We start from the raw sequence: 10,820 nt of genomic DNA on the forward strand, positions 1-10,820 counted from the left end.
ATATTTATATATATATGCCGGGCATAGTGGCTTACCCCTGTAATCCTAGCACTTTGGGAGACTGAGGCGGGTGGATTGCCTGAGCTTAGGAGTTCGACACCAGTCAGGGCAACACGGTGAAACCCCATCTCTATTAAAATACAAAAAATTAGCCGGGGGTGGCAGCGTGCGCCTGTAGTCCCAGCTACTCGGTAAGCTGAGGCAGGAGAATTGTTTGAACCCGGGAGGGGGGAGGTGGAGTTTTCAGTGAGCTGAGATTGCGTCACTGCATTCCAGCCTGGGACAGAGTGAGAATTTTTAAAAGGCCGGGCATGATGGCTCACGCCTGTAATCCCAACACTTAGGGAGGCCAAGGTGGCCGGACCACGAGGTTAGGAGTTCGGAGTTCGAGACCAGCTTGACCAAAATGGTGAAACCCGGTCTCTACTAAAAATACAAACATTAGCCGGGCATGGTGGCACATGCCTGTAATCCCAGCTCCTCAGGAGGCTGAGACAGGAGAATCGCTTGAACCCAGGACACGGAGGTTGCAGTGAGCCAAGATGGGGCCATTGCACTCCAGCCCGGGTGACAGTGTGAGACTCTGTCTCTCTCTCTCTCTCTCTCTCTCTCTCTCTCTCTGTATATATATATATATATATATAAATATATATATATATAAAATATATATATATATAAATATATATATATATATATATATAAAATATATATATATATAAATATATATATATATATATATATATATCGGGGTTGAAAAATTCCTATCACCTAAAGATGGCATAGCTATCATAACATTGTTGTGCCATCCATTACCTTTTCTATGTTTAGATACACAAACACTATTGTGTTACAGTTGCCTGCAGTATTCAGTACAGTAGCGTGCTGTAACTGTACAGGTTGGTAGCCTAGGAGCACAGTAGGCTGTATGGTATAGCCTAGTTGTGTAGAAGGCTCTACCATCTAGGTTTGCGTCACTACGCTCTGTGATGCTTGAATGATGAAATTGCCTAGCGAAGCATTTCTTTGAATATATCCACACGTTAAGCAATGCATGACTGTACCTAAGCCAATAATAATCTAGGAGTAACCCCTTCATGTTTTTTTCGCTTCCCACCACCACCTCAAGGCAGTCAGTGCCTAGAAAACTGCTCCGGCCCCCAAAATGTGCTCTCTGTCTTCATTCTCCAAATGTCAGCCAAAGTGATCTTTTAATTTTATCTACCTATTGATCGATCGATCGATCGATCTAGACAGTATCTATCTGTCTATCTAGAGTCTCGCTCTGTCACCCAGGCTGGTGTGCAGTGGCACGATCTTGGCTCACTGCAACCTCCACCTCTCAGGCACGCACCACCACCCCCGGCTATTTTTTTTTTTTTTCATTGAGACAGAGTCTGGGTCTGTCACCGAGGCTGGGAGTGCGGTGGCGAGACCTCAGCTCACTGCAACGTCCGCCTCCCAGGTGATTCTCCTGCCTCGGCCTCCCAAGTAGCTGGGACTACAGGTGGATGCCACCACTCCCAGATAACTTTTGTACTTTTTGTAGAGACTGGGTTTCACCATGTTGGCCAGGCTGGTCTGGAACTCCTGGGCTCAAGTGATCTGCCTACCTCGGCCTCCCAAAGTGCTGGGATTACAGGCGTGAGCCACTGTGTCCGGCCTAAAGTGATTTTTCCCCCCCACAGACGGAGTTTTTCTCTTGTTGCCCAGGCTGGAGTGCAGTGGCGCGATCTCAGCTAACCTCAACCTCCGCCTTCAGGGTTCAAGCTATTCTCTGGCCTCAGCTTCCCGAGTAGCTGGGATTGCAGGCATTCACCACGACACCCTGCTAATTTTGTATTTTTTTTAGTAGAGACAGAGTTTTTCCATGTTGGTCATGGAACTCCTGACCTCAGGTGTGGAACTTCCAGTCTGGTCTCGAACTCCTGACCTCAGGTGATCCACTCGCCTCGGCCTCCCAAAGTGCTGGGATTACAGGCTTGAGCCATCGCTCTCAGCTGATCTTTTAATTATTGTTATTATTATTAGCGATGGAGTCTCGCTCTGTCACCCAGGCTGGAGTGCAGTGGTGTGATCTCGGCTCACTGCAACCTCCGCCTCCCAGGTTCAAGTGATTCTCCTGCCTCAACCTCCAGAGTAGCTGGGACTACAGGTGCATGCCACCACGCCCAGCTAATTTTTGTATTTTTAGTAGAGACGGGGTTTCGCCATGTTGGCTAGGCGGGTCTCAGATTCCTGGTCTTAAGTGATCCTCCCGCCTCAGCCTCCCAAAGTGCTGGGATTACAGGCGTGAGCCACCATGTGTGGCCCAAAGTGATTTTTTAAAACATAATACAACTTTCCTGATGAAAATCCTCCACTGGCTTCCAATTGCCCTTAGACTAAAATCCAAACTCCTTCAGTGCTCTCCAAGATCCTATGGGATGGGCCATGCCTGACTCTCCAATCTGATCTCTGCCACTCTGCAAATTCTCCATCCAGGGTTCCCTGGCCCTCTTTCTCCAGCTCCTACCAGCAAATAGCTCTCCTGCCTCAGAGTCTGTCTGTACTTACAGTTCCTTTTGCCTAGACTCAAGGCTGCTGATTGTGCTGGCATCAAATATCCCCTCTTCATAGAGGCTGTCTCTGGGCACTCAGAGTAAAGTAGCCCTTCACTTTCAAGTCATCGCCACGACCCTTTTATTGTTGTTGTTTTCTTACAGACTTATAATCATCTGAAGCTATCATATGTTATGTTCTGCTTTCGTAGTTACTGTCTTTCCCACTGTAATGTAAGCTTCAGGAGGGCCCAGACCCAATGTATTCCTTACAGTACTCGGCACACAGGAGGCACCCCATAAATATGGGCTGACTGAATGAATCCAGCAGCTGCGGTCACAGGCATATAGATAGATGCACGGGTTGTTTTACAGTTTCCTTCTGGAGGTCACGGTTACTACTTAGAGCTGAGAAGAGATACAATCCGAAGACAGACCCAGACCCTGGAGCAAATCAAACAGGCTGAAAGAAACAGGGGAGAGACAGCTCCAGGGTGAGTTTCAGAGAGACCCAGATAGACTAAGGTCGAGATCCAGATTCACTCAGCGAACCAGAGCCTGGAGCCCAAGGGCCCGGGCAGGGACAGCGGACAGAGCCAGGAGGAGGCGCGCGGAGGAAGGCGGAGCGCGCCGGAAGGGAGCGGACCCCGCGAGGAGCCGCTCCGCCCCGCCGCCCCGCCCCGCCCCGCTCGCAAGTGGTCGCTGCAGGTGGCGGTGCGCCCGCCCACCAGCCCTCGGGCCCGACGCGTGCGGGATCAAAGCGGCCGGGAAGGGGCGGGGAGGGGAGGTGGCAGGAACCTGGAGGTGTGAGCGAGCTTCCCAGGGAATGGCAGGAGCGTGGGAGCGCAGAGTCCCGGGACGCGACAGAGACTCGGAGAGACGACGAGAGATACCAGAGACTCGAAAGAGCCAGAGGCGGAGATGCAGACGCCAAGAGACCGGAGAGACACAGAGTCAGAGATGCGAAGACACGAGACCACTGAGACCCAGAGAGACCCAGGGCAGAAGTCGCTGGAGACCTTGAAAGAACGTGAGTGATATAGAGATGGAGAGGCTAAGAGGCACTCAGAGACCCGGAAAGGCGGCGACTTAAGAAAGACCCAGACCCACAGACTTAAGAAAAGGAAGCGTACTTCAGAGAGAACGGAAAATAACAGAGGAAGAGAGGTGGTTAAGAACAAGGGATTTAGAGTGGGGGGCGGGGAGACCTGGCCCCTCCCCCGCGGGGGGCCGAGAGGACCCCCGGGGTAGGGATCCGAGCACTGCGTCCTTTCTCAGGGTCACGCCTGTGGAGGTGCGGGCTGGGGGCGGAGGGAGGGGTGTGGAGGTTGCAGGAACCCCAGGCTGGGAGGAGGGGAGTATGAGGGCGTGCGGAAACAGGGTCTAAGCCTGGGGTTGCAAACTCTGGTATAGTCAAAAGGCTAAGAGTAATATTTGGTAGAAATATTTAAACGAAGATGCTTCTTAGAAATGCTACCAAATGTATTATTCCCTTTTTGGGGAAGGGGAAAGAAAATAAGATTGCTGCATTGGCCGGGAATCGAACCCGGGCCTCCCGCGTGGCAGGCGAGAATTCTACCACTGAACCACCAATGCTCGGCTAACTAGACTTATCACCAACCTTTCTAAAGTTGTAAGAGGTTGAGGCGGACCCGGCTAGGCAGGGTCCTAGCTTCCGTTGAGGCGGAGGCCAGGGAACTGGTCCCGAATGGTTGACGTGGGTGGAGCGCCAGGTCATTCTTCCTCCCGTCCGGATCCGGCCACCGGGCCATAAAGCTGCCCCATATGGCCAGGGGCGGCCCCACACCCGGGTGTGAACAGCCCGGGCCCCCCAGCCTCGCGTGCAGGTGAGAAAAATTCAGCCCGAGCCCAGGTTCCCAAGGAGGGGGGCGGCGGGGGCTGTTGGGGCCACACATTTGCGCTCCCATTTGGCTGAGGGACGGAGAAGTGGGATGTGCTGGGGCCCCTGATCCCAAATGGGAGCCCCCTCCTCAAGGTCTGTGCCTCTCCCGGCTCGAGCTTTGGCAAGAAAGGCTCCGCGACAAAAGCAAGGTGCGGAGGGCCGTTGGGAGGGCTTGGAGGAAACCCCACTGGTCTCTGACTGCACGGCTATCTTCTGTCTCGGTCTGCAACCCTGTCTTTCCACGTCTTTGTCCCTGGCAACTTGGCTGTCCTGTTGAATTTCTGATTTATCTTCTCAGGCACTTTGTCCTGAAGCCCCCGAGTACGGAGGGCCATGTCTTGGTTTGAGGTGGGTGTTGATCTCTTTTTTGTATCTCTTGCTTTCCCTTTAGTAAAACTGCCTGCTCCCTGCTACCCTCCAGTCACCAGGGACCTCCAGCAGCAAGCAGTGCGGGCACACTTGCGCGAGGTGTCCCATCAGTCAGACTCCTGAATCTCCTACGACTAGTTTTGAATCAAATACTTGTACTGTAAGTGGAAAGACCTCTCTACTCTTACCTGTGCTTCAAAGACTTGCTCCCTCTGCCCTGAACTTCTCCCCTTAGTCCAGCCATCCTCAAGGAGACCTTTTCCCGGAGCACATACTTCACTGGGCTTCTGTAATAGCTACTTCATGTCACATGGTCTTTTCCACTGGATCCTGCAGGGATAAGCTGGGTCTTTCCTGCATAACTCACTATGACTCGCCCAAGCCTAGACCAGTGCCCTGTCCGCACAGTGAGCGCGCAGATGTACGGGGACTTGAATGTAACTAGCTTAGAACAGAGCGCCTCTCCCACCTCCCAGGAGAGCTTCGGTTGAGTCGGACGGATTCACCCAGCACACTCGGGTTGCTCCCTGTCTCGACTAGGAAGTGAACTTCGGAGAAGATGTATAAACTTCAGCCTGGGGGCCGACAGGTACTGACTTCTGTTTCAGGGTTAGTGAGGGTACAGTAAGCCTCCAAGAAAGCTACAATTCTGGAGGAACTCTGAATATCATCCCCAAGCGAACTCTGCCCCTAATAGCCTCCTATCTTCAGCTGGGTCTCGCCTCCTTATACAGCCTTATGGTCCGTAACCAGCCAGTGCCCCCATTCGCCTCTCACTTCCCACACTCCCAGGCCAGTTTCTCTCCTTCCCCTCCCCCCTTTACTCCTCCTCTTTCCGGGAGCCTCGTGCCGGGTCCTAGAAGGGCAGAATCCGGGTGTCGAAGGGGGCGGGGTCGGGTCCTATCCCTCCTACTCTGGCGCCGCGGAATATAAGACTCCAGGCGAGCAGGGACCCGGTCCACACCAGGGTCCGGAGGAGCAATGGTCACCCGGGATCGAGCTGAGAATAGGGACGGCCCCAAGGTGAGATGCGGGAGGGGAGGGAGCAGAGGTCCCTGGTTTGGCCAGGGGACCGGAGCCCTGACGCCATCGGTGTGGAGAGAGGCAGGGGACGCAGGGCTGGAAGGGGAGCGGTGCTCCAGGACTCCAGGAGCCAGGAGCTGCAGAGAAAGCTGCAAAGTATGAAGAAGGGGACAGGGGTCAGAGCCAGACCTGAGTGGGCGGCGGAAACAGAGGTCTAGGGGCCTCGGTGATGGGGGTCAGCACCTTGTGGCCTGGAGGGCGTGGGAGGGGGCTGGTGTTGGAGTAAAGCAAGTAGAGGGCAGAGCCAAGGGAGGAGGGCGGGAATGAAAAGAGAAGAGGATAGGCACTTGCTTTACGCTGGCTGTGAGCCAGGAGGGGCTGGCCCAAGGCCGTCTTGTAGAGAAGGCCCCAGGGCATTGGTTCCAGAGGCCCCAGACTGATGGAAGATTTTAGGAGAACCAGTCGAGAAGGATGACGGCCTAGACGGTTTTGAGGGAGAAGAGGAGGCGCAGTCGCGCTAGGTATCTCCCTTTCTATACTCAGGGCCACCAGCTCTGAGCCCGGCATCGTGCGGCCCACGTGCCTGCGCGCAGAGGGTCCCCAAAGTTCTCCACTGAGACAGAGAGAGACTGCCCGAGACCGAGACGTAGAGAGGAAAGAGGCGGAGAGAGACAGAGAGGGAAGGAGGGAGGACGAGACTGAGAGAGGAGAATGCGAAGACTCGGGGAGGCGAGCTACAGAAACTGATCTGATCTAGGGGCATTGGGAGGGGGAGCGGAGAGGGATCGAATGGAGCCGGCCCTAGGCAATCTGGGGTCTTGGGGTGGGGTGGAAGCCGGGCTTTCCCAGCGGCGGGATCCGACGCCGGCGCGGCTGCGCTGAGTCTCGGTCCGGTCGGCCCGCTCTCCTTTTCCCACTGGTCCCAGATGCTGAAGCCGCTTGTGGAGAAGCGGCGCCGGGACCGCATCAACCGCAGCCTGGAAGAGCTGAGGCTGCTGCTGCTGGAGCGGACCCGGGACCAGGTCAGTCCCTCCGCTAGCCACGGGTCCCCAAGCTTCCCGTTTCCGCGTCCCAGGGCTTCCCACTGGGGTGGGGACACATGCTTGGTTGACAACCCTGGCCCCAAGGCATCCTCACCCGAGTCCCGCCTTTGGAATTCCATCCCAGACCCCCACTCGCTCTCAGAACGCGATCTTCTTCGCCACCCCTCGGGTCTGTAAGTTTAACACCTGGTTCTGTAAATTTCGCTCCGGGGGTCGGTCAGTTTCACCCTGTGGGTCTCTAAATGTCCGCTTCCCCTTCCCCCACACTCCCGTGATCAGCCGGCTTCTGTTCTGTCGGGTGGTTAATTTCATTCCCTGGGTTGCGGTTTCAAATCTTCCTCTTCACGCGTTGGGCATTGGTTCCATCCCCTCGGGTTGGACAGTTTCGTCTCAGGGTGGGGCCAGAACCTTCCTTGGTCATCTCCACTCCGCATTTGGCCTCGCGTTCTGTGGGCAGTGCGCAAATGCGATCGGGGGCACCCCCCAGCTCCTGCATCCGCCCCTCCCTTCTTCCCCCTGCCACTTTCCCCCTTTCTCCCCACCCCTTTCTGTCTCTGCGCCCTCCCCTCCTGTCTGTAGAACCTCCGGAACCCGAAGCTGGAGAAAGCGGAGATACTGGAGTTCGCCGTGGGCTACTTGAGGGAGCGAAGCCGGGTGGAGCCCCCGGGTACAGCGCGGGGGTGGGGCAGCGGAGGGAGGGAGGGGGGACGCCAGGAGGCTGGCGCCGGGGCAGAGCGGGCGGGCCCTACGGTGGATGGTGGGCTTGGGGAGTGGCCGGTTCTGCTCCGAGGCGAGGTTAATAACACCCGCGCGTGTCTGTCTCTGTCTCCCTCATTTTCTCCCTCTCTCGGTCCATCTGGCTTCCTGTCTCTGTGCGCCTGTCCGGCCTTGGTATCTCTGCGCCCCGTCCCTTCCCTCACCCCTGCTGGGCCCCTGCCCTGCCCACCTGTGCTCCCGTCGGCCGCACCCGCCGCCGCGGCTCCAGGGGTTCCCCGGTCCCCAGTCCAGGACGCCGAGGCGCTCGCCAGCTGCTACTTGTCCGGTTTCCGCGAATGCCTGCTTCGCTTGGCGGCCTTCGCGCACGACGCCAGCCCGGCAGCCCGCGCCCAGCTCTTCTCCGCGCTGCATGGCTACCTGCGCCCCAAACCGCCCCGGCCCGAGCCGGTAGATCCGAGGCCTCCAGCGCCTCGCCCATCCCTGGACCCCGCCGCACCGGCCCTTGGCCCCGCGCTGCACCAGCGCCCCCCAGTGCATCAGGGCCCCCCTAGCCCGCGCTGCGCATGGTCCCCATCCCTCTGCTCCCCCCGCGCCGGGGATTCTGGCGCGCCGGCGCCCCTCACCGGACTGCTGCCGCCGCCACCGCCGCCTCACAGACAAGACGGGGCGCCCAAGGCCCCGCCGCCCCCGCCGCCCGCTTTCTGGAGACCTTGGCCCTGAGCCTTGGGGGTGGGGGTGGGGGTGGGGTCTAGGGGTGGGGTAGAGACTCCAGCCCGAGGGCAGCAGAGGGACCCGGGCGTCCGGAAGAGCAGGAGGGCGGCGGGGCGCGCGGGCTGAGCGCGCGAGTGAGATGTGGTCTATATTAGAGTGTCTATATAAATATATATTTCCCTGGTTCCTGTCCCTTTTCCCTGCTCCAACTTCTCCCTTGCGTCTAGGATTGTACTCTCTCTGCCCCCAGCCCAGTCCCAGTCCCTTCCCGAGTCCCTAGTGCATGGAATAAAGTGGTTATTAAATCCCCGTGTGTCCCGGGGCCAGGGGCCTGCCTTTATCTCGACGTCCACGCCCACTTTCCCTTCCCTTCTGTCTCCCACCCTCAGTCCTGCTCTCCATGGCCCAAGCCCCGGGGCAGACAGGTAAGTAAAGACGAGAGCAGGGCGGGGACTGAGATCGAAATTGAAACCAGGTGGAAACAGAGACAGATAGGGTAGGGGGAGAAGGGATGGGGGCCTTTGAGCAAAAAACGGAAAAAAAGGAAAAATTGAAATAAAATCGACTCTGGTGGGATTCGAACCCACAACCTTTGAATTGCTCCATTCGTCACTAGAAGTCCAATGCGCTATCCATTGCGCCACAGAGCCACCCGGCAGGCAGCGGCGTCTTGTAGCTTACGGGTACTAGAATAGGAAAGGGGCAGGGTGGGGGAGTGGGGGTAAAGGACTTGAGTGGGACGTGCCAGGAGGGCGCGGTTTGGATCTCAGAGGCCAAGCCAGGTAGAGGTAGCGAGCGCAAAGCAGGTTAGTCAGGTGAGAGAGAGGGCGCATATAGGTCGAAAAAATGGGGAGGTAGAGCACCCGAAAATGAGTGAGCGAGCGAGTGTAGAGCTCCGGCTGCCCGCTTGGGGGGTGCTTCCGGCTCAGGCGCACCCCACTCCCAAATATAGACTCACCCAAATAAATTAGTTTTGTTGTAAATTTCTGTGTGTTTCTGTCTCTTCTTGTTTATCTGTTCTGGCATCTGCTGCTACGCGATCCAGAGTCTCGAGGGTTCCCCGTCTGAAAAATGTGGAAAAGGAGATGGATCAAATTTGACAGTATCAACTTTGCCCCAGTCCTTACTTCTAGTCTCTTAGGAGGACAACGGGGAAACTAGGCTTTCATGCAGGTAGCGTGGCCGAGCGGTCTAAGGCGCTGGATTTAGGCTCCAGTCTCTTCGGAGGCGTGGGTTCGAATCCCACCGCTGCCAGGCTGGAGTTTTTCTCGTGGATCAAGCACCTAATATAATCCCGTTAGGTTCTACTAGTATTTACATGCAGCATGTAATTTTATGAATTTCCCTGGAAATTGTTTCACCATCATCTTCCGTGTTTGGTCTTCCAGACACATGTACGCCTGCTTCCATCCCTAAAGCTAAGACCTGATAGTAACTGCTGAAGCAACATTTCCTTTCTTCATAACATCTCTATTTTAACATGTTTTCAAATGTTAGCTCAACTTACAACATATTTAAATACTTTATTGTATGTTCTCCTAACACTGTGCTATAGGGCCCAGTTACCTGGTATGAAAAGCACAAAGAATTGGTAGTGTCCGAGTTTACTCTTTTTTCGCGAATTCTCTGGGGTCATAGGCGTATCTTCTGTGTGAAAATCAACTAATAGCGTGCAGCATACTGGTATTCAAAAACTTTAAGGTTCCACCGAGATTTGAACTCGGATCGCTGGATTCAGAGTCCAGAGTGCTAACCATTACACCATGGAACCTCTTTGCCCAGGCTTTTCAAGATTACGTACATTACTGGACTTTCTATTCTGCGCGTCTTCCACAGCCTCCACCTAAAACGAAAAGAAAAATTCTGCTGTTGGATATGATAGACACTGTTATCTAGCATTTGAAATATATACATTCAGATGTATTGCCAGTTTCTAAGTACACATCTTCTTTGGAAGGCTTTGTATGAACAAAAAGACTTAAAATTTCATTAATTAGTTAAAAATGTTGATTATATTAGATTAAGTAAAATAGATCCGTCAAATTAATTTTGTTTCTTTTAACTCCTTGTAATGTGGCTAACAGAAAAATTAAATTCAAAAATACAGCTTTAAAGTATATTTATTACCCTCCACCGTCATTTGCTGTATTTTGTGGAAACCAAGTTTCAGTCTCATTTCATTTAAAAAAGTAGTAACCGTTTTTATTACCGTTTTCCATTGTTTTATGCGAAGTGCGGTAATCCAAAAGCAAAAGTGGAAACGCCCGAACAGGGACTTGAACCCTGGACCCTCAGATTAAAAGTCTGATGCTCTACCGACTGAGCTATCCGGGCTCTGCTTTTAAGGTTTGCTCCTGGCTTATAAGAGAGTTCTCTGTATGAAAATCCAGGCTTGTAGAACTGAGAAAGGATTGTGTATATCTGAGCAGAATATTCTGGCACAGATTCAGAGTCAGCGAGTGAAGCCCGCCTGCTGCTGATTGTGCTTTCTCTGACTCCCATCCTTAGAGCCCCGGC

The 10,820-nt window shown here is 54.5% G+C and overlaps 1 protein-coding gene and 5 non-coding genes across 7 annotated transcripts; 2 read left to right on the plus strand and 4 right to left on the minus strand.

Moving 5' to 3' along the window:
* The first annotated feature begins 3,318 nt into the window (after positions 1-3,318).
* On the plus strand, positions 3,319-9,290 carry HES7 (hes family bHLH transcription factor 7). Of its 2 annotated transcripts, XM_012457542.2 has the most exons (6): positions 3,319-3,704; positions 4,832-4,969; positions 5,286-5,832; positions 6,759-6,854; positions 7,455-7,542; positions 7,861-9,290. In XM_012457542.2, the coding sequence occupies exons 3-6, from the start codon at positions 5,791-5,793 to the stop codon at positions 8,310-8,312; spliced, it is 678 nt and encodes a 225-aa protein (XP_012312965.2). In that variant the 5' UTR covers positions 3,319-3,704; positions 4,832-4,969; positions 5,286-5,790; the 3' UTR covers positions 8,313-9,290. The 2 variants fall into 2 exon arrangements, 1 of the variants encoding a protein (XP_012312965.2); XR_010343278.1 differs by lacking the exons at positions 7,455-7,542; positions 7,861-9,290 and adding an exon at positions 7,000-7,438 and having other exon boundaries at positions 3,319-3,567; positions 5,286-6,353.
* Positions 4,063-4,133, minus strand: TRNAG-GCC (transfer RNA glycine (anticodon GCC)). Its single transcript has one exon. It is a non-coding gene; the product is annotated as a tRNA-Gly (tRNA).
* Positions 8,866-8,953, minus strand: TRNAR-UCU (transfer RNA arginine (anticodon UCU)). The gene is given in 2 exon segments: positions 8,866-8,901; positions 8,917-8,953. It is a non-coding gene; the product is annotated as a tRNA-Arg (tRNA).
* Positions 9,291-9,475: 185 nt separating the features above from the next.
* On the plus strand, positions 9,476-9,557 carry TRNAL-UAG (transfer RNA leucine (anticodon UAG)). The gene has a single exon. It is a non-coding gene; the product is annotated as a tRNA-Leu (tRNA).
* Positions 9,558-10,002: 445 nt separating this feature from the next.
* On the minus strand, positions 10,003-10,074 carry TRNAQ-CUG (transfer RNA glutamine (anticodon CUG)). Its single transcript has one exon. It is a non-coding gene; the product is annotated as a tRNA-Gln (tRNA).
* A 490-nt stretch (positions 10,075-10,564) lies between these two features.
* Positions 10,565-10,637, minus strand: TRNAK-UUU (transfer RNA lysine (anticodon UUU)). The gene has a single exon. It is a non-coding gene; the product is annotated as a tRNA-Lys (tRNA).
* Positions 10,638-10,820: the final 183 nt, after the last annotated feature.

This window comes from Aotus nancymaae, unplaced genomic scaffold (assembly GCF_030222135.1).
Source record: "Aotus nancymaae isolate 86718 unplaced genomic scaffold, 86718_ANA_hifiasm-v0.15.2.pri h1tg000018l, whole genome shotgun sequence".
NCBI lineage: Eukaryota > Metazoa > Chordata > Mammalia > Primates > Aotidae > Aotus > Aotus nancymaae.

Coding starts and splice junctions, on each gene's coding strand:
- HES7 (XM_012457542.2), top strand. CDS start 5,791: ATGGTCACCCGGGATCGAGCTGAGAATAGGGACGGCCCCAAG. Junction 6,855..7,454: donor TGGAGCGGACCCGGGACCAG/GTCAGTCCCTCC, acceptor TCCTGTCTGTAG/AACCTCCGGAACCCGAAGCT. Junction 7,543..7,860: donor AAGCCGGGTGGAGCCCCCGG/GTACAGCGCGGG, acceptor CCGCGGCTCCAG/GGGTTCCCCGGTCCCCAGTC.